Genomic DNA, 23,413 nt, shown 5'->3' on the forward strand with positions numbered 1-23,413 from the left:
GGAAGGAAGGAAGGAAGGAAGGAAGGAAGGAAGGAAGGAAGGAAGGAAGGAAGGAAGGGAGGAAGGGAGGAAGGGAGGAAGGGAGGAAGGGAGGAAGGGAGGAAGGGAGGAAGGGAGGAAGGGAGGAAGGGAGGGAGGAAGGGAGGGTTCGTCCCATCAGGAGGAGCGTTGCTCGCAGTGGAAGTGACCTCACTCCCGGGTCAGCCCCGGGATCCAGTCAGCGCTGGAGCACCGGCGGCCAGTCCGGGCGCGCCTTGCGAGCAGCCAATGGCAGCGGCGGCGCCCCCTGTTGTCGCCCCGTGAGGCGGCTGCGCCCTGGGCTCGGTGCCGCCGCCGCCGCCGCCGCAGGAGGGAGCCGGGAGGCCCCAGGCCCCGGTAGCCGCTCGCCTCTCGCCGGCCCCGCAGCCCCCGCGGGGGGCGGGGAGATGCAGCCCCCGGGCGCTCAGCAGCCGCCGCTCTACGCGCCCGGCAGCGGGGACTTCACCTTCGTCTCCTCGGCCGACGCCGAAGGTGAGCGCGGGGCCGCGGGCAGGGCCGCGCTCGCCATCCCGAGGCAGGGGCTCGGCCGGACTCCGGGGGAACGGGCTGTTCGCGGGCCGCAGAGGCAGGAGGGGCCTTCCCTGCCCTCCGTCCGCGGTTGGTGTCGTGGCTGGGGGCGGAGCGGGCTGGCCGAGGTGGCCGCTGCCCGGGGGCCGCAGCCGCGGGTGCGCCCCGCTCGCTGCCGCGTCCGCATCACGGGAGCAGCAGCGGCGTGGCAAAGGCGGCCGTGCCGCTCCGCTTCGCAGCTCCTCTGAGAGCCGGAGCCGAGGTTGTCTCGGCTACGTGACACGGCCGTGACCGCTGTCACCGCCCGCTCCTCTGGCTCCCGTGTTGCTGGAAGCCCACCTTGTTGTCTTACCGAGGATTGTGTCGTATGTTCACGTTTGCTGCAATGTTGTGCCAGAGTGTCTGCGCCGTGTCTCATTGCAGCACAGTCATGAAGGAAGAAGCCGTGTATGTAATTTAGGGGGTGAAGTGTGGCTTGCTGCCAAGCTGCTGCACAAATAGCAGAGGTGTACTGGCATGCCGTGAAGATGTGCCTTCAAACTTGGAAACTGAACGTGCAGGAGTCAACATCGTGCAAACTTACTTTGTTGGAAAATTATATTTTGGTCTCTCCCCGTTTGAATAACAAGGATTCTACTTTCATGTATGTATTTAGTTACTCTGTGACTAGGGAATTGTAGAAATCCTTACTCATGTGACCCCCCCTGGAAAGGAATTGCTGGAGAAATTACTGTAGAATTGTATTTTAGAATTGATCACCTGTTCTTTAGTGAACTTCTCAGTCCTTCTGAAAAGAAATACAAGTCAACAGTACAGTCGTGGCTGTGGTTTTTTGGTTTTTTTTCTGAGTTTTTTTTTTGCTGGTTAGTTTTCCTTTTTTTCTTCTTCGCCTTGGCCTGAAAAAAGATCCATGTACCTCTGAGCAGCAGCTCTCTTCTTCTTCCCTGGAATTATTTGTTGGGCAATGCTGAACCTGGTCCAGTAAAGCCACTTTTCTGGTAGGTTGTGTTGAATTACACTTGGCTCTGTGTTTTTTATGAGCACGAGCAAGGTGTGATCTCCTGCCTGTTCAGGTGTACTCCTGTCCTCAAAATGCTGGATAGACCTACCCTTGCAAAGGAAAACATAAGCAAAATTAAACATCTTGATATTTTAAAATTAAAATATTACACATTGCACTCTTAATTTTTACATGTTTCCCAAATGTCCATCCATATGAAAAACTAAAAATTGGCTTTTCAGTTTCCCCATCCTATTTCTGTGGGATGTAGGAGCTGTATGGAAGAAAGCTGGAGAGATGTTCACAATCTACTACCAGATGTAGTAGAAAGAGCAGATTGTTTGGAGTTTTGCTTCTTGTATTGCTTTTTCAAAATTGAGAGTCAAGACTGTTTTGAAAGCTGGTTTTCTGCAATGCTTTGTTGAAATGAGGCATCTGAGAGACCTTGGTTTTGCTTCTGTGATGTTCAGCCCGAGATAGTATCAGTGAAGGCACCCAGACTCTTGTTGGGAACCATCAGTGTCATCAGTTCTGGGCAGATTTTCCAGCACCCAGTTGCCCCACAGTTAAAATTCTCATTCAAAGCAGCCTGCAGAAGAGCAGGTGACCAATCCCTTTTCCCCTAGGTCTCACAAAACAGACTTAGGATTATGTTCATAGATTTTGTAATTCAAAAGTGTGATCGCAGGTATTCATCAACTGCTAAAAGTAGTCTTGGTAAATACGACGTGTAGGAGTATCTGTGTCTCAGGATGGATTGTAAGTGGTCCCTGAGAAGGGAGAAAGAAAACTGCTGGTTGGATTGCTGTGTTTGCTTCTTTTGACCGCTGCATTTATGCACAGAATAGCAAGAACCTATCCTCGCAAAAAAGTGTTATGTTGTAGCAGAAACAAATATTTCGTAATGACATAAGGGTCCATGGAGAAAACTTCTGAGGCTTCAGCTTGATGCCCAGGCATTAAGGTTTCTCTTTTTTCCTCCCTCTGTAAACAGCAGAGGAAGGCTTTGTTTGAGTCTGGTGAGAATGGTGTATGCGTGCTGGGACTGGGAAGAGCAAAGAGAAATAAATTCCTGCTTTAAGTTACGGTGATCTTTACAAGGTGTTCCAAGAATCAAAGGAATGGATCAGTAACTCTTACGATTATGAAATAGTTGAAAAGCATTTGTGGAGAAGCTTGAATCTGATGAGTGGCCTAGCAAGCTGGTCTGGGAAGGAGAATTCTGTTGAATTAATTGCAATACTGAATGATCAATGAACACTTAAGACATGTTGGCTAAAGACCTTGAGATTCTGTCACAGTACAAATTTTGTTTCTATAACACTGTGATATTTCCAAAGAGGATGTTGCAAATGTAATGTACGCATATGGCCTGATGTGTCTCTGAGTGTCTCAGAAGTACTTTCTATAGGTAGGTGTTTCAGGAGATTCGTGCTGAGGAACTTCAATATGTGAAAAACACACAATGATGAAGAAGGAAAAAATATTTTCTTTATCTCTCAATATATTTATAGTAAGCTTGTACAAAATATTTACACATTTCTGTTTGTATTTTTCCTTCTTAGCAGATAATGGAAATCCATTATTTCCTGAAGGAAGAATTATTCACTTCTTATGGATCTTTCTTTGTCATCAAGTTGCTTAATTTATCTCCTATATATTTTTTTTATTTTCCATCTATATATAACTGAATAAAATGAGAAAAAAAATTTTAATATTTACTTGCAATTTTGCCAAAACTGACCAGATAAATTGCTCTTTGTTTTGCTTAGTACTGTGATAGAGAGAGATCATAGTATATCAAAGAAAACTTGTATTCTTATTGTCTAGAGCCTAAGGACCTCCGATAGCATTCTTTGTCTAACATTTTCAGCTGCATTGAAGGCTGGCTACAAATTAAAACATCTTCAAATGTTTTAGTTTTATGGGAAATTTGACATAAAAGCAGAGAGTGGTTTTGGCTGAAACAATGCCACCATAAAAAAATGGGTGCCAAAAGAGGTAGAGTATGATCAGGCGAAAATTATAAATAGTTCCCAATTTATAGCATGATGAGACTCTCAGTGTCCTCCTTTTGTGCCTTTAAACACTTAAAGCACAAATGGAAGCCTTTCTGTTGTACCACCACCGTGTCATAAAACATGAGTCCCATTGAAAAGCTAAAACCTGGTATTTCAGACCTAACCCAACATTGTTACTATTGCAATAAAATCACAAGTACACTTTCAAATTATGTATCTGTGAAAGTATCATTTTGTTTTGTAACTTTGAATGTTTTATGGTGATGACCAACACTTGTAGCTTAATATCTTTATCTTCCAGTACTTTTAAAATCAAATGGCTTTTGGCAAGACATAAAAAGGTCTGTATTTTTCTCCCTTTTTCTTTAGATCTTAGTGGTTCCATAACAACTCCAGATGTTAAGCTAAATCTTGGAGGAGAATTCATCAAAGAATCTACTGCGACTACATTCCTAAGACAGAGAGGATATGGCTGGCTTCTGGAAGTGGAAGATGATGACCCAGAAGATAACAAGCCACTCCTGTATGTCCTAATTATTCTTGGGTATCTATCTTAGCTGTGTAGGGAAAACAAACAACTTGTAGTCTCTCATTGTCCCACAGCCTTGTGCTGTGACTAGAATTGTTTTACAAATTGCTTGACCAATGAGTGTTTTCTGGTTTTCTGGTGCAAGAATGGAAACATTGTTTCTCATTATGGATTTTAATCTCCATAAGGATAAAGCTTTTATGTCTGTTTTGCTTTTAACTGTTGATCTTGTAAAGGTTCTAAAAAATGAGACTGTATTCTTTGTATCTTTTGCATTCATATTTCTTGATATTGTGCAAAAATCAAAGGCTAAGACAATCCTGTGGGAAGATTCCTTTTAAGTAAATCTCAGTCAATTCTGTCAGTTAGTCTGAAGCAAAAGCATTGTGAATCATGGTTATTACAGTAGGGATGCTATAACCAAGGTAGCACAAACTTTATAATCTTTGAGGCTGCCTTTTACTATAAAGCTAGATTTAAAGGGTGCTCATGCTGAAAGACAATAATGTCCTTAAAACTGAAAGTCTCATATCCATTGTTCTGTTCACAGAAACGTGGCTGGCTGAAGAAAATTTGTACCTTAAGGTTACTACACTGAGTCAGGCAGCCTGGTCCTTGTTCTGCACCTAAGCAACTTCATTCTCAGTGTCTCAGTGTTTTCTTGTGAATTAAACATAATGATGCTTTAAAAAATTGGAGTGAGACAGAGTACTCTGAAGAACTCAGATGAGAGTGCTGGGAGACAACAGATGTCTGGAGAGCTTAATGATGACAGTGCTACTTGAGAACTGGTTTAAATTAAAGTGTGCAGAAGTAGCTCCTTGTGTGAATAAGTCTGTTTTGTGAACCTCTTAACTTTTAATTAAGAAACAGACTGGTGTAGTGAGGTGACAACATAGGAATTCTGACTTTTGTGTAATTTCGTTGTTTTGATTATTCCCAGAAACATGTGTCATAATGAATTCTTACAATCCTATTAAGGATTGAAAGAACAGCAGCCTGCTAAGGGAAGTTCACCAACACAGTGCTACTGTGCAAATGTTTTGTTCCATAAAGTGAGATATTTTTTTTTTTTTTTACTTTCTCATTGGGCAGCCTTACTCCAGACACTTCTTTCCTGATACAGCTACCATCATTTTCAGGTGAAGTAGCTGTCAGCTTCATGCAAAAGACAATTTATTCACATGAGAAACTGTCAGAAGACCTAGACAATGAGAAAGAATTATTTCCATGCAGCAAAGATTTGTGTTACAAAGTCTTCTCAGTAAAGTATAGGTCTGCTATGTCCTTCTTAAGTAAATGGTGGCAAATAGATGCTTCTAGTCTATTCCTTAGATTCGGGGATGGTTAAAGAACAATTTTTGTTACTTAGTCACCAGTTAGCAATACCTCTTTTGAAGTAGCTTTAGTAATAGAAATCCAGGAATTGCCTTGAGGGACTGAATTAGCAGTATTTGTTTTTTTATACAGAAGTTGTGGTGAGTCATATCTTTGCACTTATTTCTGAGTTCAGCTTTAATGAAGAAAAAACCAAAAAATCAAAACCTTGGACAAAACCTTCATAAATGGACTTAGAATATAATTCTACCTTTTTCTTCACTGTGTTCTTAAATATGGAGCAGTATATCTGCTGGAAATCTCTTGCAACTCTTCAGAGCTCCTCAGTCATGGCTGAGGTTTTGCACATAAAGGAGTGGAATTGCCCATTACTTTGGAAGTCTGATTCCTTTCTCATTAGGCTAGTCCAGTCAGGGCCACACCTACCAGATCAGAGTCCTAGGCAGAAGAGTCTTCTGGCCAATTTGTATCCGCTTGCAGAGAGTTTGTAACAGGAAGCAGAGAAGGCACTGAGAGAGGGGAAGATCTGTTGATACATATTGCTGCAAGTTCAAGTGACTTCTATTTATTTTACCCACAGTGGAAACAAGCCAGAAATTAAACAACAGGAGCAAACTGGTCTGTTGAAAGCTACTGTTCTTGAAGGAAGAACTTCCTTCAATACTTAAATAAAAAATACAAATACAAAATCAATACAAAATACAAAATAAATACAAAAACTTAAATATTGGTTTTACGTGATGTATTTGGAATGGTTTAAGATTAATGAATGTAATGGTATTCTTTCTTGCAGAATTTGAAATAAAGTATTTTCATAGTAAATGCGCTCATGGCAAACTGCTTGGCATAGAAATGCACAGACATTCTTTATCTATGCATGTCTTTGACTTGTAGTTACAATGATACAAATGTGTCACATGTCCTAGTGTGTCTGAAAAATAGACCTCCTATCTTAATGCAGACTGTCAGGGAATCTCAGGGACAGACTCCTAGAATGGTTTGGGTTGGAAGCCACCTTAAAGATCATCCAGTACCACCTCCCCTGTCTTGGGCAGGGACACCTTTCACCAGTCCAAGCTCCCCAGAGCCCCATCCAGCCTGGTCTGGGTATGCTGTGCATATTTTCTGTTCTCAGTCATGTAATTTGTTTTTGAATAATTAAATAAATCTGTGTCCCACCAGTTACTGAATGCAGCATGAAGGTATGGTGTTGCTTTATTGTGGACAAAGTGTTCCTTTGCTAGTCGTGGCTTCAGAAAGCCTTGTGGCTGACAGGAGACTTGCTCTATAAACCTCTTGTACTTATTTTTTTATCTGTATTTCATTACTGTGGTGTATAGTAATGCTCACTTGCTTTACATTTTCAGGGAAGAACTTGACATTGATCTGAAGGATATTTACTACAAAATTCGATGTGTGTTGATGCCTATGCCATCTCTTGGGTTCAATAGGCAGGTAGTGAGAGACAATCCAGACTTTTGGGGTCCTCTGGCAGTTGTCCTCTTCTTCTCAATGATTTCATTATATGGACAATTTAAGGTAGGTATAAATCTTCTGCCTATAAAGAAATCTGAACTAAATTTGGGGATGTGATTGCTAAGCAATTTGCATTCTTACGTAGGTAGAAAGTCTTTTCTTCACATACTAATGTGGGGCATTTCAAGTGCTGTTTCTCAAGTTAATATGTAGAAAGACAGCAGTTAGAAATGCATTAAATAGCCCACGGGTAAGTTAATCATGATGAAATGTCAAGTTTGTTTTTATACAGTAAAACAAAGGAAAGATGTGGTTTCTAGAGGAACCAGATTGATACTAATGGGTTTAATAGTTATATTAGTGAATCTTTCCATTTTAATTGTGACCTTTTGTTAACTTGCTTTTTATTACTAAAAAATGTTAGAGAAAAGCATTTGTTTGGATGCCATGAATTCTAATTTCCTGACAAATAAAGCTGCTTATTTAGTTCATACTATATTACTGCTGTTATCTGGTATATTTAATCTTCATTAGTGACATTTGCTATTTTGTCATCCTTGCTCAGTTACAATCAAATGACTTTCCTCTGGTCAATAGACTTTTTCCATAATTCCTTTTGAACTCCAGGGTGAAGAGCTGCTCAGAGGCATTGTGCATATTTAATTGACTTCCATAAAGACCATTATCTTTTTTCTTTGTGTTCTATTAAAATAAAGAATTGTTATTTATAGTAACAATTTGAATGTAAGACTAGGTGCTCCTGCATTGGAAATCTTTACAACTAAATGTGTGGTTACAGTTGTTTTGAATGTGACCAAGTATGGCAATAAGCCATATGTAAACCAGCAGAATGTGCTTATGGAAGAATTCTTGTGAATGGTGGGATAAAATCATTCCATTTGGAACCTCTGGCTTCCATGTGGTGTACCAAATGCTGACTAAGAATTCACTCTCAGTATCTTGTCTCTATGAAGCTCAAAGACTAAACTACTTTTTTGTTCAAGTCATCTGGGTGGACCACTCACCTGTCTCCTTGGCGAAGCAAGGACCATTCTTTGACCCTGTGACAGATGAGTCACCTCCTACAGTTTGTGTACTTTCTGTACAGGAACACTGGGTCTAATGTTTCTTAGGAGCAGTGGGTTTACCATATGGATGCAGGAGTGCTGTATATGTATGAGGAGGGAAAGCTAGCAGCCAGCGACAGGATGACTGAGAGCAGCTGGACTAGACAAACCTGAAGGTGGGCTCTAAACTGGAGAGAGATGAGCACTTCTGCTCTAAGACTTTAATCTGGTCCTCTTCTTTTAGTCAGTAGAGGAAAACAGGAAGTAAAAGGAGGCTATGTGCTATTTTCACAAATAGCATTAAGCCACTATATTTTTTTTTTATTGCTGCTGTGATTTTTATCTGTTTTTTCCTATTTCATTCTTCTGGAAATATGGAACTTTCAGTTAAGCAAAGTATTGAACTGAGTAGTGACTTAATTTTTTAAGTTCAGTCATCGTATGTTTGGAGATACAGAGATTTGACTTAAGACTGTTGTTTCCTTCTAAAAAGGCATTTCAGAAAGGAGAGCTTTACTTCTAGTCCTCTCAGTGGCTCAACACCAAAACCAGCAAAGTTAATTTGAAGGTTCTTTTAAGCCAGAGAATGATTTTAGGATTTCTTCTGTAGTTTAAGAGCAGAACTATGAAAGAAGCAAGAAAAAATAGTGACAGACTTGGTCCCAGGAATCAGAGACTCTTTATTAAGTTGTCATCATCAAGTCCCGCTGAGAATTAAAGTCCTATGTCTTCTGAGCATTCTTAGTTTGAGTAAAGGATAAAGAGGCATCTTTATAAGTGAAAGGAGAATTCCAACTCCTTATAGTGGATGGGATGACTTTCAAAAACTGTCTGAGCCCATATTTTGTAATAGGTGGGATATGAAGACATTTAGGGTAGTTTTAACTCAACTTCCTATTCCTGTTACAATACTTACAGAAGACATTGCATGTGTGTTCCATGCACTCCAAATTTACCATTAATGTGATTCTGGAAATGTAACCTCTGAACTTCATTTGCTAATTACATTGTGATACTAAACACTATTCTTGCCACAATTCAGAATTCAGTTTTGCATAATAAAATCCTTGACTTCAGTGAAAGCAATTATGGAAATGCATTTTCCTTTTTCACTATGACGATTACTCATAAAGGAATTGTTTTTTATCTCTCAAGGTTGTTTCTTGGATTATAACTATTTGGATATTTGGATCCTTGACGATTTTTTTACTGGCCAGAGTTCTTGGAGGAGAAGTAAGTACCTGTATGTGAAAAGGATGTAGAAGGAGGTAATGTAAAGTCTCTTGATTATGTTTTTCAGCAGTAGCTGGGTTTTCATAGTGTTTGGGTTTGGATCTTGTAACCAGCTAAGAATTGATGCAGTTACTAAGTGTAAAGTCAACATTTCAGGTTTTCAGTCTCTAAAATGAAGTCTAAAATACAGACATCATCAACTAATCTCTTGGTGCAATGGATGGTGTGCTTAGAAGTGATAAACAGTCTGGAAATTTGTGCTGTGAATCCCAGAAATTATCAGAACTGAAGTCCATTCTTGAGGGAGAAATGCTTTCAAGTTTTTGGTCACTGGGCTAAATGGAAACTTTTTTTTTTTTTTTTTAATTGGAGGGCTAACAGCCGTTAGATGTCCTTGTGTGTAAAGTACCTGCTTTGTTACAGGGTTTGTTTTCATCCTTGGCCTGATGCAGTTCAAACCCATTAAAGTACAAAAGCCAGGGCATGTTTCTCAACTGCAAAGCCAACTGGAGTTGTGGCCTGCATCCCTTCCTCCAGTTTTTTGCACCAGCAGGGTTGGAATAGTTGCTTGAGCTGTTTACAAATTGACTCATTAAGAGATTCAGGTGTAAACAATAGAAAATGTCTTGGAGCAAGGCCCATAGACAGCTGCAGTGGAACAGTCAGGAGGATAAAACTTCTTAACATGGATCTGCAGCATTGAACTCTATTGTGAAGAACTGAATGTTCAGTGATGCTTGATTTTTATGTTTGTACTATGGATATTGCATTAATGATGCACCAGTGTTGCAGAGGTCCTATGTTATTTACTCTACATTTTTTAAATTTTCCTTTTAATCATGATTTCTAGAGTCTTTGTGTGTGAATGCTGTTTTGAAAGAAAAAGTGTTTATAAATGTGATTGCATGGTATTTCTGCATTTCAACACAATACAGATGCCCATAAAACAATCTGGTTTATGGCTCAAAATGGAAAGTATCAGACGTATAAACTGGAGAAAAAGTATAGGCTTGCAGAGCTTGTCATGAAGGATCATCATCCACAAGAAAATGCTTACAAGATGCCACTACTTTTCCTGTTAAATCCAAGAAGTCTAGGTGTGCACAGGAACATTACAGACCATAGCAGGGGAAAATCAGACATCTCCTTCTGAAGCTAAAAGAAGTTATGGAAGCACTTGGAACAACTCTGTTCTAGATAGTCACAATAAATTGCAGCTGGAAATTAGAATTCTATTCCTTACAGGGATCAAGTTTTAAGTCTTCCACTGACACAAAAAAAAAAAAAATCATGTGTTTTATGTATTTATTTATGTATAATGGATATGAGTTTATTAATGCAGAAAATTATGTCTTTGCTGCTTTTGACAACCAGGACTATAGATGGTCCTTGAGAGTTCTTTTGCAGTTCTATGCTCCTGGATATCATATGTAAAGGCTTCCTTTGAAAGTGAACATTTAGAGTGTTTTGGGGAAAAAAAAAAAAAGAGACAAAGTATTTCTAATTTTAGGGTTTAGCATACAAAACCAATTTTTATACTAGCAAGCCTTCTTTAGCTGAAATTTCATGAGTAGAATACATTATAATTGTTATTCATAGTGTTATAACAAGAACGAATTGTATTTGATGACAGAGATTGAGTACTGCAAAGTTTATTTTTATGTGCTTGAAAATTTCAGGTTGCTTATGGCCAAGTTCTTGGTGTAATAGGATATTCCCTACTTCCCCTCATTGTCATAGCACCTGTTCTTTTGGTGGTTGGATCATTTGAAGTTGTTTCTACTCTAATAAAAGTAAGTTCATATCATCTATTGAGAATTTAGTTATTTTTAAGTCACTTTCTTAATACTTCAAGTAATCTGCTCGGGGAAAACATAATGATGTGTCAAAATTTTCAGAACTACAAATTGAGCTCTGTGGTCCTTTTGGTTAGCATGGTGGAAAGTGAATGCTGTTTTAAATGCTCCATTTGAGTGCTTGGGGATATACAGTGCTGTTGCTATAACAACACCTGTTGCTACTAGAGTAGATTGTATTTAAGTATTTTGCTGTGCTCTAATAGTTGCATTACAAAAAAGATGGGATTCTCATTTTGAGAAGAGAATGCATAATTAAACCTTAGAATGAAGAATCTGAAAATAAGCTGTTCTCCCCCTTCCCCCATCAGCCAGATTATTTTTAGCTACTGCAGCATGAATATGACATTAGTCATTGTTCTGAGACCTCCCCATAGTGGTAGCAGTACAAAGCTCTCCATACCCTTTGCAGAGAAGGTAAGGATTGTTCTGATTTAGAGATGGGGAATGTAAGGCACAAAGAAAAACCTGCCTCTGATACCACCTGCTGCTGGACACCTTTTATGGAACCAGCAACATTCCCTGAAAGATCCCAGAACAGCATAACGCTCTTGAACACTTCCAGTACTTCTTAAAACCCTTTTAGGTAGCCTTTGAAGTTACTGCTGAGCCTGGGAAGGTTAACTGATAAACTTCTGTTATGAGCTAAGCTGTACACTTTCTGGAGGTTTGTTCTGTTGATTTCATTATTTCTGTCCCTTTAGCTTGCTGGCAAACAGCATAATTGAAGTACAACTAGAGTGTATGATCAGCTACAAAATTGCTGTATTTGAGATTTGATAATCTGTGATTACTGAAAAATGATAGAACGTAAATCATTAACTGGCCAGTTAACTAATATGTAACTTCAAAATAAATATGCGTTCATGGAACCTCTGTTACTTGATTACTACTAACAGTCTTATGTTTACTTCAGGGTGAATCTCTGCAAGGTTCTTATCTTTGAACCACTAGTATGAAAATGCATTACAAACCCCAAATGGCATAACTTTTTGGGCTGTAACAAGTACTACTTCTTGTGGCTGACTCTGTATTATACTGAGGGAAGTGATTTTTACTGTGTTATTTGGAGAGATTTCCTTGTGGTGTCAGCTAAGACTGTTCATCTTCTTTTTCAGTTGTTTGGAGTCTTTTGGGCTGCATACAGTGCTGCATCATTACTAGTTGGAGAAGAATTCAAGACCAAGAAACCCCTTCTAATTTATCCAATCTTTTTATTATACATTTATTTTCTGTCCTTATATACTGGGGTGTGATCTAGTGTAAGATGTAGCCAGAAACCATATTTCAGTCGCTTGCAGACTGATAATGTGTAAGATTAAGAAGGCTGGAGATAATTCAAGTGACTGTTTTGTATCCAGTTGTTGAGATGTAAGATGGAAGAGCATATTTGTGTATATTATTTAATGAAGCAATTGTAGCTATATAGATTTGTATCAAAGTTCTAGGTTTGTTTAAGACTCTTCAGATTTTAATGAACAAAATAAAAGAACCTTGTGTTTTATAACAAAGCGTAGCAAAACTGCAACTCAATACCTGTGCCAAAAGCACTGGGACCAGATTACTATATTCAAGAATTAAAAATAAGAAGTTAACTGTTAACGATCTCAAAGTGCAATTTTTCTTTTGAGCTTAAACACAGCTGGCTTTTTTTGGCACAGCAAATTCTGTAGATAATATATATTTATGAAACAGTCCTGATTGTTCACAGAGTAGTCTGTATAATCAAGACAAGAAGATACTACTTTTAATTTAGTGCCTCAATTACTATGATTTGGCTGTTGAGTTTTTATAAATTCCAATTTGTTTTCAAAACATGTATATACTGTGTATTTTGTATCTATGGCTTGTGTGTACCGTAAATACTCCTTGGTTAAGGATGTATATTGGGTTTTTAAAAATTGAAGATACAAATATTTGAAGTTTTAATTTACTGTCTCTGACCAAAGGAGCAAGATATTTACTGTGTGACATAATTAATTAAAGTGCATATTTAGAGAATCAAATTATTTTACTTAAAAGTATAAATTTACAGAGAAATGGGTAAACACCTTTCTCAACTCTAGTGCTGGCCTAATGTTGGAGAAAAAAGAGACGATCTATCAAATTTGTGTGATCTTTAAACAATGTTATTTTATGATGACAAAATAAAAATATTGCTTCCCTAACTATGTTTTACAACATCTTGCTCTGTTTTGCTTTTAATAGCATGGTATTTAACATGCTTCTTTTTTCTTTTTTTTTTTTCCCACCAATCTTATTAATCCCTTGCAAAGAGAAATAAGAAAGATTTGGAAGGTCAGATTCTCCCTCCACTAAACAAGGCAGAGTTACAGCCTTAGTAACAGTTAGAGTCTTGCTAATTTTGACTCTCCAAGGATTATGTAATAATGTGATGACATGTTAAATATTTCCTGTGTACTGTGTTGATTGCTTATATAATGGTCCTTATGGTAATATTTCTTCACAAGGGAAGTCCACTGAAGTTCACTTTCTATGGTACTAACATAGGCATTTGCAATCTTCAGGATTTAGTATCAACAAACAGCTCTGAAGGTTTGGGGTTTATTTTTCTGGCAACAGAAAAAAGCATTTCCCATTCTCCCCACTCCCCCAGTTTTTTATTTTTTTTTTTAATGCTACAAATAAAAATCAAGTGAGAAGGTAATAACAAGGGCTGTCTTGGATCCTTGATGGACATATTTCCATACAAGAACTGTAGTTTTTCAGCTTTTTAGACTGTGTAACTAGCCAGCTTGGTAACTTATTTTTTCCAGTCATTACTGATGCAAAATACATAATTAAATTCCAGCTCTCCCACAAACCTTTAGCTTATTCAGTCTGCTTTTCCGGCTGATGCTTGTGTCAGTTTTAAACGGAGCTACTTGAATTTAGTGCTGCACATAAATTGTACTGTAATACTTGAGCTTGTAATATATAAAAAGAGAAAAGTTGGTAGAGTGATGGACTTTTCACCTGATTTTTGATTTCTGAATAAGTTGTGGTGGAATTAATGCAAAGTGATACTAAACCAATTTATACCAGCAGCAGCTAATTTCTTATCTTCAAGTGTTTTGAGAGCATTCATACCATATTCTAAAAAAAAAAAAAAAAAGGGAAGTTGCAGTGTATTAAAAAAAAAACATATTAGCTTTAGAATCTTGCATGATAATTTGATTTTAACTCTTTTTTTCATGACTTACGTTTCTTTTTTAACAGGAATATCCAACTATTGTTATGAGACTCCACCCAGCCCCTGTGAATATGTTTAACTTCTGTCCCCACAAGGGTGAAAGGCAAGAACACATTTAAGTTACTAGGCTGTCAGACAGCCTTGAGCTTAGTTTCTCCTTGCACAGTTGTTCATGAGGTGTTCTGTGCATCTGAACTGACTGTGAATATCAAAAGGATGCAAAAATGTTCTATTGAATCTCCAAATACCTCCCTTTCCAATAATGTTCTATGAAATTTATAGTTGGAATTTTAACTGTTCCTTTCCACAGACTTGGCACATGTGTAATATGCAATGTAGATATGCACTTAACATAGTACATATTTTGTACCCAATTGCAGATTTGCACCTTTTAATCTTAGTATCTTTAGGGTCACTTTTTGCATATGTTGTGCAAGAATCATACAAACAGCTCTCAAATGAATCTGATAGTTTGTAATAACTTTGCATTCAACAAACTCATATTTTTAGATGAGTTATGTGTGTAAATACAAGATGTATTTTATAAAAATTTTGAATTAAACTTGTTTACAGAATGTATGAAGCTCATTTATATTTACTGACTTAATACTGAATATTGATGAATTAACACATATCCATGTTCCTGTGCGTGCCACCAATATATTGATGCTATACATAGCAGCAATAGCTTTGAGGCTATAAGTAAGATTTTGTGATAATCAACATACTACTTCAGTCTGTTAAAACTGGAAACTTGGAGCACGTCAATATAGCAACAAAATTGCCTTTCTAAGATGCAACACCTCATTTTGGGATGGTGACATGGATATCACACCTTGGTTGAGGCATGCATTTTGAATGATCTCTAGAGAGCAGCTTGACATGTACATCCTATTTCTTCTACCTGTCAGACATACGCTGCTATTTTATCAGAAAAATTAAACTTACTTGAGAAGTTGGAATCTATTGTTGAGGCAACATACTGCTTGAGATCTGCTGTAATTTTATCATTATCCTTACTGGTGCTTAGTGTTTTTCTTGAAATACTACAGCAAACTTAAAAGCTGCTCGGTTTGCTCTCAGGACAATTTTGATTAGCCTGGGTGGCACACGTACCCATGTGGGTTTGGTTTGGTTTCCTTACTTTTTCTTCACACCCTGTATTTCTTTAAAAAATTCCCTGCTAGAGCAGCCTGTGCTAATTTGGGTCCTTCTAATAAAAATATTCTGTAGAAAACTTGGTATTTGAAAATTAGCTTTAAGGCCATCAGTGAGCTTTGTGAAATATTTACATCAGATAAAGCCTATGGCAGATAAAGTAACGTGTACAGGTAGGCTGAGCTATACAAATTACTGGTGTTTCAGTGGGTGAAAATCTCAACAAAATACAAAATGTTTTATTAAACTCAAGTCATTTTTGAAGCACTGCTTCAGAGCACAATGCTCTCGTGGGTGCAGTGTCCCCGGAGGCCAGGGACACCCTTTCCAAGGGCAGCGTGAGTTCCGCGGGGCAGAGGCATTGCGGCTTTGGCACTCCCTACCAGCGCTGAGGCCACCGACACCGGCGCTTGCCCGCACACTCGGGGTCAAAACCACAAATTTGTGTTTCGTACCCCGGGGTATCAAACACAAATCGCCGCTCCGTTCTCCCTGAGGCGGAGGGCGGCATGCAAGCTCGCCCGCTTACGGCCCAGGTTTTGTCCGAAGCACTACCGAGACGGCAGCGGCGAGGGCCGGGATGGCCGCGGCCCGGGATGGCGGCGGCAGCGGGGCCGGGGGGGGGCGGGGGCGGTGGGCGGTGCGCACGCGCGCAGCCCAGCGCAGCCCCGCCCCCGCCCCGCCCCTCGCGGAGCGGCCCCCTCGCCCCCGCCCCCGCCGGGCCGCGGCCGCTCGGTTCCGCATCCGGCGCGGCTGTGTCACTTCCCGCTCACGCGGGCGCTCTCCCTTTCCCCCTCTCCCCGGACCCGGATGGTGACTGGCGGCGGCGGCTCTAGGGACTGTCACTGAGCGGCTCTCCGCGGGCCTCTTGTCCTGAGGGCGGCGGCGGCGGCGGCCGCGAAGATGGCTGCGGCGGCCTCCTGCTCCTCGGCGGCGGCGGCGGCGGCGGGGCCCGGTCCCGGTCCGGGCTCCTGCGAGTGGCTGCTGCTGCGGGACGGCTGCCTGCGCTGCGACGCCGACGGGCTCTGCAGCCTGTGCTACCACCCGGCGCTCAACGCCATCCTGGCCGTGACCGCGCGCGGCGCCATCAAAGTCATCGACGGCACCTCGGGGGCCACGCTGCAGGCGTCGGCGCTCGGCGGTGAGCGGGGAGCGGGGAGCGGGGCCGAACAGGTGTCGAGGCGCGCCGGGGGAGCCTCGGGAAGGAACGGCCGCGCCCGGCTCGGGCCGTGGATGCCGGAGGATCTCCCCGGCTTATTGTCACCCCTTTTTCCTTTTCTGGCCTGAACGGCCTCTCTGCCCAGGGAGTTGGTGGAGTCGCCGTCCCTGGAGATGTTTAAGGAGAGATTGGCGCGGTGCTCCGTGCCGTGGTCCAGTTGACATGGTGGTGTTTGGGCACAGGCTGGACTCGGTGAATCTCAGAGGTCTCTTCCAACCAGAGCCTGTGATTCCTACTCTTCGGGGCAGAGATACTCTGTGTGTAGACATCGCCGAGGCTTTTTAGTTCTGTAAAACATATTGGCATGGTTACTGAAAATCTAAATGGGGATGGAAGGCTGCGATCTATAGGGTTGTATTTTTTAATTTTGATTTTGCAGGTGTTGTTGTGGATCGTGTAACGTTGAACCTTCCAAAGATTAGAAGCAGCCTGTTAGGCAGGACAGGCATAGTTCTAGTTCTTATTGATATGTGATACTGTAATAATTTATTTATTGAGCCTTATTCTGTTTTTTTAAGGCTTACTGCTTAAAGGTGTAATTTGTCCTGTGACTTAAAACTATTTAAGATCAGAATCCTTTATGAAGGTATTTGGTTATATGATTTTGTATGTGTTTGAGTAGTTCTTCAGGCTGTTGACTATCTTGACTGTCTCTGGTGGTAGTAACCATATCCCTGCTGTTATATTCAGGAGGCATGATCATGTACTGACTTTGTGGAGGCTTGGACTGTAGCATCTCCATAACTATGAAGCAACTTTATTTGTTGACCGTTAGTGTTTTTGCACTGTTAATACACTAGCTCGGTAGAAAAAGATCCGTGTGCCCTTAACAGCTTTTGTTCCTTGTTTATTAATGGCTTTTAAACTGTGGCACTTGTCAGAATATTGGCAGTGGGTGGTGGGTAGGGTTGTTTGTCTCCTTGTGAGTCTAGCCCTTGGAATAGAAAGATAGGCTTCTTACCAGTTGTGTGTCTCTGTGTTCAGGTTCTCCTTACAGTTGTGTATCGCTAATAAGATGTTGCTTTGCTGAGTGGTGGTGGTGAAAGGTTGTTTGCTGCCTGAACGTGGTACAGTAATGCCAAGAAGTGCATGGGAATGCCACAGCCTAGGCAATATGTACATTTTCACCTTGAAAACCAGTAACTCTATTGCAATGTCAAACTGAAGGGAACAGGACAAAAATTGCTGATGTCCTTTCATAACTCAAAGTTGGTACATTGTACGTAAAGGTTAAGCATTTGGGGCAATTGAGGAAAAAAAAAAAGTTTTGTGGAATTATTAAGAAGGTGCCAGCTGCTTTTGTTGTCAGTTGCTTGTATGGAGAATGAGGCTCTTGTGTGGTGTTTCCTGCATTGTTCAGGATTCAGATCGCTCTGCTTCTGTAATTCCCTTTTACCGTGCTGTCTCCTAAAGTGCTTTTTTTACAAATAACTTTGTTTCTTTTCTTCAAGCTATTGCATGAATTTAAAAATGGCTTTTAAGTTGTGGATGAAGAGGGCATAAATAGAGGACTTAATTTGTAATTGGCTGTCTGTGTAGGAGATGTTTTATTCTCAGATACAGAAAAGGAAGTGAACTATAAATCAAAGTGATTCTACACTTTGCTGTGATAGAATCCTTTCAAAGGATTTGACTCAGTATTCAAAATGCTAATGGCAGTTCTCCCCTAAATAGTAACTATTTGAAAATAACATATTGCTTTGCTTCTGTTACGTACATTCAATCATGTATACTTCCTTTAGTGTCAGTCTTCTCTGTGACAGCATGGCTGTAAAAGATGGGTTCTACTCCTCCTCACATAAAACAGCAGAATTGCTTGCAATCTACCCAAATTTTATCTGTGCAGTAGAGCTGATGACTTTATTACTGGGGAAAAAAATGATAACCTTAGTTTAGTTTGAAGAAACTTTAGATGAATTTTCTTACAGATTCAGACTGGCATGCCTGTCAGAAATCTGGTTCATCTCAGCAGTTGGTGTCTGTTGCGGCTATTAGCAATCCTGTTCACTGTTGTTCTCTCTCTCTCTCTCTCTCTCTCTCTCTCTCTCTCTCTCTTCCTTCTGTCTTTAGGAAGAGAATTTATTTGCTCTCTGATATCTGCCTGCACTTTACAGTGTGAGTTTTTTTAATGCAGGATAGTAGTAGCTGGACACTTCGACCTGTAGACCAACTCTGTCCCTGCTCCCACCCCTGCCATAAATGACAGGCCAAAGGATATTGTTGCTTCAGGGACTTCTGGTACTATAACTAAAAATAGAGTCTCTAGGAATCAAAACTGCTTCTCCTGGGAGACTGCTTGTCCTCCTTGGTAATTGAGGCTGCAGGTCTTTTGCCTTGCCAAAAGATTTATGTTGGACAGAAATGTTGTTGCTTGTTACCCAAAGAAACAAAAATGTAGCAGGCCTCTTTCTAGAAAGCAGAGCAAGGAAAAGATTCTCCTATGAAGGCAGGATAGGGGAGGAAAAGAAACACCACCAAGCCTCAGTGTGTTTTGTATTTGCAGTCACAGTTCACTGCGGAAATATATATTAAGCTTTGAGCTCATTCTCTGTGAAAAGATTGAACCTGTGGAATGCTGAATGTGGTAGAGCAGTGGAGGCTGCCTTCATTAGAATAGAAATGCAGATTGTTCTTCAGTGTGTAAAAGAGCAAGGCAAAAGATTCATAGCCAGAAGACAGTTCAGTTATAGATGGGGTCCAGACATCAGGATGTGGTCTGTGTGCTTCAGTTCCTCATGTGAACTTCATTGATCTAATGTATGTGGTGATGCAGAGACTGTTCCTCTGATCCCAGGCTGTAGGAATTCAGTGTGGATTGTTATACCATGCTGAATCTTCAGCAGCTCTGTCTCTTGAAAGTGTGTAATCATCTTTAATCTGTTTCCAGCATGAGCCCTGTAGGCCTATTCAAGAGGACCAGGTGATCATTTGCAACAGGCCAGAACGTGGTAGCGCATAAAAGTGAGGGGAAGATCAGGTAACGCTAACATTAAGCCCTGTCTTACCTGGTCACAAGGTTGTCCTTTTCTTTCTGTCAAGACTGTTGCATCCACACTGTGCATTTCAGAGAACCAGACTGGGAGTGCAAGGGAAATTCCTGTGATTTCTGAATGTTCTGCGTTTCTGTTTATTTGCTTGTAGTGGTTTGTCAGGACTGGTTTTGAATCTGTCACGCAAGTCTATCAAGTACTTTATTTTCCCTCTTAGACATTTAAATATTTCTGTGGTTTCAGTTTCAAGTTGAACATTGGTAGCCAAAAAAGCATAAATGAGCAATCTTCAAATACAGCACTAAAGATGAGCCTTTTCCTTGGCCTCAAAAGAAGCAAACCAAAACAACGAGACCAAAAAACCCCGAAGAATCTAAACAAACTTCCAGATTAGTCTTGAGTGACTCTCTTTGTGTTCTCAGACGTGTTTGATTTATCAGTCCCTTCTATTTACAAATAAAGTAAGAAAACTTCTGCACTGGGAGAGTGCTGTAACTCCCAGAGGTAGGATTAAAATAAGAAACTGAAATGTACCATCAGATGGACAGTGACAATTTTGAATGTTCCAGTAGATATTTCTAGTTTAATTTGATGTAGCAGTAACTTCAGAGCCTTGTTTGCTAAAATGCAGTGTTTTGTAGCTAAGGCCTTCTAAATTGCTCTAGAGGCCCTAACAGGAATCAAAATATAGACTTCTGAATCTGTACAGGGAAGGATCTGTTCATGGTACGTATATACCAGTTCCTGCAGGGGAAACAGAGATTCTGCATTATCATCAGAGGCCCTAAAGAGCTGTTCCTCCATCAGAAGAATTTAGAAGTAAATAGATCCCAGCCCAGGAGGCTCACCTGTGCCAGCAGGTTCAACACCATTCCATATCAGAGTTCTCTTTTAGGAAGTCTTGTTTTTCTTCAGCTAACTTTAAATTATGGTGCCTTGGAAATCTCTCAAGGGGCATCCAGCTCTGTTTCTTTCTGATTCTTTTCCATGCAATGCAGAAGGCAAAACAAGAGGAAAATATTCTCTTTTGGAACTTGGAAGTCATAGAGGGAATTTGCACTTACAATAATCTTTAGGAAGAAACTGTTGAGATGCTCAGTCATCCAATTCTACACTTGGTTTATTTAAAGACACCATCAACAGTTTCACCTGTTTGAAGCTTACTGGTAAAACTGATCAAGTTCTCCTTCATTCCTCAAAAACCGGGGCAGATTTCTTCCATCTTTTTGTTCCTTGTATTCTTTTCATCTTTTTGTTTCTTGTATTCTTTTGTTCCACTATGAAACAAAGATGATGATGATGATGATGATGATGATAATGATAATGATAATAATAATAATGCCCCTTGCTCTTAACACAGACTTTCTCATCACTTATTGACAAATCTAGTGATGTGCTACAGCCCACCATGCATTTGAGCATACTTGGGTGACTGCTAATCTAGGTGAAATACTTTTTAAAGAGATAATTTATTTTATTTATGTGGTCTTAAGATCATGAGGTGCCTTAAGCATTTGAGAAAATAGGATAGGTGAAATGTTAGATTTGATTTCAGTGTTTTATGCTAGCAAGGGCTCTAAACTGCTGTGAGCTCCATTTGTCTACTAGCTTAATCAGAGTATGTCAGATATCCCATCTAACTTACCAAGCATCTTGCCAAACTGTCAAAATGCTGTTAATTGATATTTCCAGGCTCTGTTGAAGCACATCTGGGTTATCTTCTGCAGAAGCTACAACAGAGTAAAATTAGAGATCTTTTCTTATCACGTAGCTTTAAAGGGATGTTTGCATGTCCATGTTTCACTTAGAAGTTATAGCAGGCAGCAGTGCAGGCATATGTTATGGTGCCAGGCATGATCACACAACATTTTTTCATTTTATTGACAGATCGTTCATATCTGGACCGATGGATTCACGGCTGTCAGTGCAACAGCAGTGCAGTATTATTAAAGGTTGCAGAATGCTTTAATATCAGATAATGAGAAATTTCCTAGGTCTCTGCATAGGACTTTGAAAAAGGTCTTCTGCAGAAGATGAATCCTGAAATGCTTCTTAGTTACCTGAAGAAGAAACATTGTGCTGAGATTTGTGTCAGGGTTTTGAACTTTGACTTCCTGCCCTAATTGTCTCACAGGTAGTTAAGGCATTTCTCATTGATATCAAGGGAAAAAAAATGACTTTCATTCAGTGCTGATTATTATCCAACTTTGGTCAAGAGAGCTTTTAGTATGCCTATATAATAAACCCTTCAGCTCAGCTCCCAGTTATGTTTTTTACTGTGTTGTGTAAGATGTAGAAGAAGTGTATTCTGACAAGATAACTTGATAGTTCAAGTCCAGAACATTATAGAAAAAAGCAGGTGTATCTCTGTTGGACTTGTAGTAATGAAAGCATGGCGAAGGCTTTTACTCTTTGCCCAGCCTAGTGATCTTTGAAAGCCTCATCTTTTACTATTCTGAACATCCTGGTATCAGTGGTTTGTATCTAGCATATTCTCTTGTCCTATTGTTGGTCCTTTCTGGCAGCCCACCATAAAGTTAGCTGGCCCAGTAGAACCACTTTCTGAGTCTTTAGTTACATGGTTATAACTGTGTTTTTAAGGTTGCACTGGTATCCATTACTTAAGTGAAAACAGAACATCTAAAGTTTTATAAGACAGACTATGAGAAAAATCTATCCTAGATGAAGATTCATCTTAATTCTTTTTTTATAATGATTAGGACTGATTTTTTTGGTATGGTGTTGGTCTGTTATTTCAGGTTTTCTTTCTAGTTATTTTCAATTCAGGAAACAAAGTGTCCATCCTTGCTTTTACAAGCATTCTTTAATTTTCTCTGAACAGTATGACATATTTAAAAAATGTTTCTTAGGCTGCCTTGGAGATGGAGATGAGGCTTGCAGTCATGTGGACTCATGGACAACTTCTGAGTATATCAGACTGTCCCAGGTCATGTTGTGAGATAGCTTGTTACATTTTATCTGTTCCAGTGGGCTCAGTAACTTTTCACAACTTTTTAATATTTTTAAATAAAAAATTTACGCATGGGTCAGTTGCCTTTCCTGATGGTTCTTAAGTGATGCCACAGTATTGCTTTCTGCTAGAAAGCTGTCCTTTAAATAGTTAATGCTCTCTTAATTGCACTGGCTGCTTGCAGTCACCAGATGAGTGCTTGTCACTGAGTAGAAGTTTCAAGAAAGAACAGCTATTGGCCTGAGTTCTTTTATTTCTGAAATACAGATGAATAGTAACACTTACAAGTCCTTTGCTTTCTTGTCTTTGGGAAGAGTATCAAGATTTGTTAAGGACCCAGTGTACACTGCTAGTAAAAAAGTAGACAGGAAGTCCGTAGAACATTTATTTTGAAGATTCATGTGCATGTTGGGGAAAGAGCACTCCGCAGGTAAGGATGATAGTCAATAAACATTGTGTATAAGTTTGAAAGTGTAGAATTATGGAAATAATAACTGATCTGTCACATCAATATAAGCACTATTATATTTAAAATTTTCTTGAGCTTTTTGCTAGGGCCATTCAGTGAGTGTTGATAACTTTTTAATGTGTAACTTAAGAGGGAATTTGCTTAAGTTGTCATGAAAATTAGTAGTATTAGTGGAAACATACCCAATCACAAATGCTGGTTAATGAAGGCTTGCATAGCATACAGTCTGTCAGCTATTCTTCAGTCCCCTGTACATCTGGGGAGGGAAAACTCTTTGACCCACTGCAGTTCCCTGATCTGACTGAGTATGAAGCACTCAGGATTTTGGCGTTGCATTTGGCAGCTGT

General features: G+C 40.0%; 2 protein-coding genes across 6 annotated transcripts in view; both read left to right on the top strand.

Moving 5' to 3' along the window:
* Window positions 1–323: 323 nt before the first annotated feature.
* On the top strand, window positions 324–14,834 carry YIPF4 (Yip1 domain family member 4). 2 transcript variants are annotated; one of them, XM_014255996.2, is made up of 6 exons: window positions 324–510; window positions 3,937–4,090; window positions 6,802–6,973; window positions 9,133–9,210; window positions 10,890–11,003; window positions 11,653–12,130. In XM_014255996.2, the coding sequence occupies exons 1-6, from the start codon at window positions 426–428 to the stop codon at window positions 11,692–11,694; spliced, it is 645 nt and encodes a 214-aa protein (XP_014111471.1). In that variant the 5' UTR covers window positions 324–425; the 3' UTR covers window positions 11,695–12,130. The 2 variants fall into 2 exon arrangements, with proteins under 2 accessions (XP_014111471.1, XP_005526960.1); XM_005526903.3 differs by lacking the exon at window positions 11,653–12,130 and adding an exon at window positions 12,185–14,834 and having other exon boundaries at window positions 326–510.
* Window positions 14,835–16,305: 1,471 nt separating this feature from the next.
* The window catches only part of BIRC6 (baculoviral IAP repeat containing 6), a 174,982-nt gene continuing 167,874 nt past the window's right edge, over window positions 16,306–23,413 (top strand). For 3 of the 4 annotated variants that reach the window (XM_014255963.2, XM_014255964.2, XM_014255961.2), the window contains exon 1: window positions 16,321–16,558. In XM_014255963.2, coding sequence (XP_014111438.2) covers window positions 16,321–16,558 — 238 coding nt within the window. Of the gene's footprint in view, window positions 16,559–23,413 lie in introns of all 4 variants that reach the window. The other variant, XM_014255965.2, reaches the window with a different exon arrangement.

This window comes from Pseudopodoces humilis, chromosome 3, assembly GCF_049639895.1.
Source record: "Pseudopodoces humilis isolate 2021_Gansu_Grassland_sample_001 chromosome 3, ASM4963989v1, whole genome shotgun sequence".
NCBI classification, from domain to species: domain Eukaryota; kingdom Metazoa; phylum Chordata; class Aves; order Passeriformes; family Paridae; genus Pseudopodoces; species Pseudopodoces humilis.

Excerpts from the sequence above, each read along its gene's own strand:
- YIPF4 (XM_005526903.3), top strand. The coding sequence starts at position 426 with ATGCAGCCCCCGGGCGCTCAGCAGCCGCCGCTCTACGCGCCCGGCAGC. Across the intron at positions 511-3,936 it reads CTCCTCGGCCGACGCCGAAG|ATCTTAGTGGTTCCATAACA; the intron begins GTGAGCGCGGGG and ends CTTTTTCTTTAG. Across the intron at positions 11,004-12,184 it reads TTGTTTCTACTCTAATAAAA|TTGTTTGGAGTCTTTTGGGC; the intron begins GTAAGTTCATAT and ends CTTCTTTTTCAG.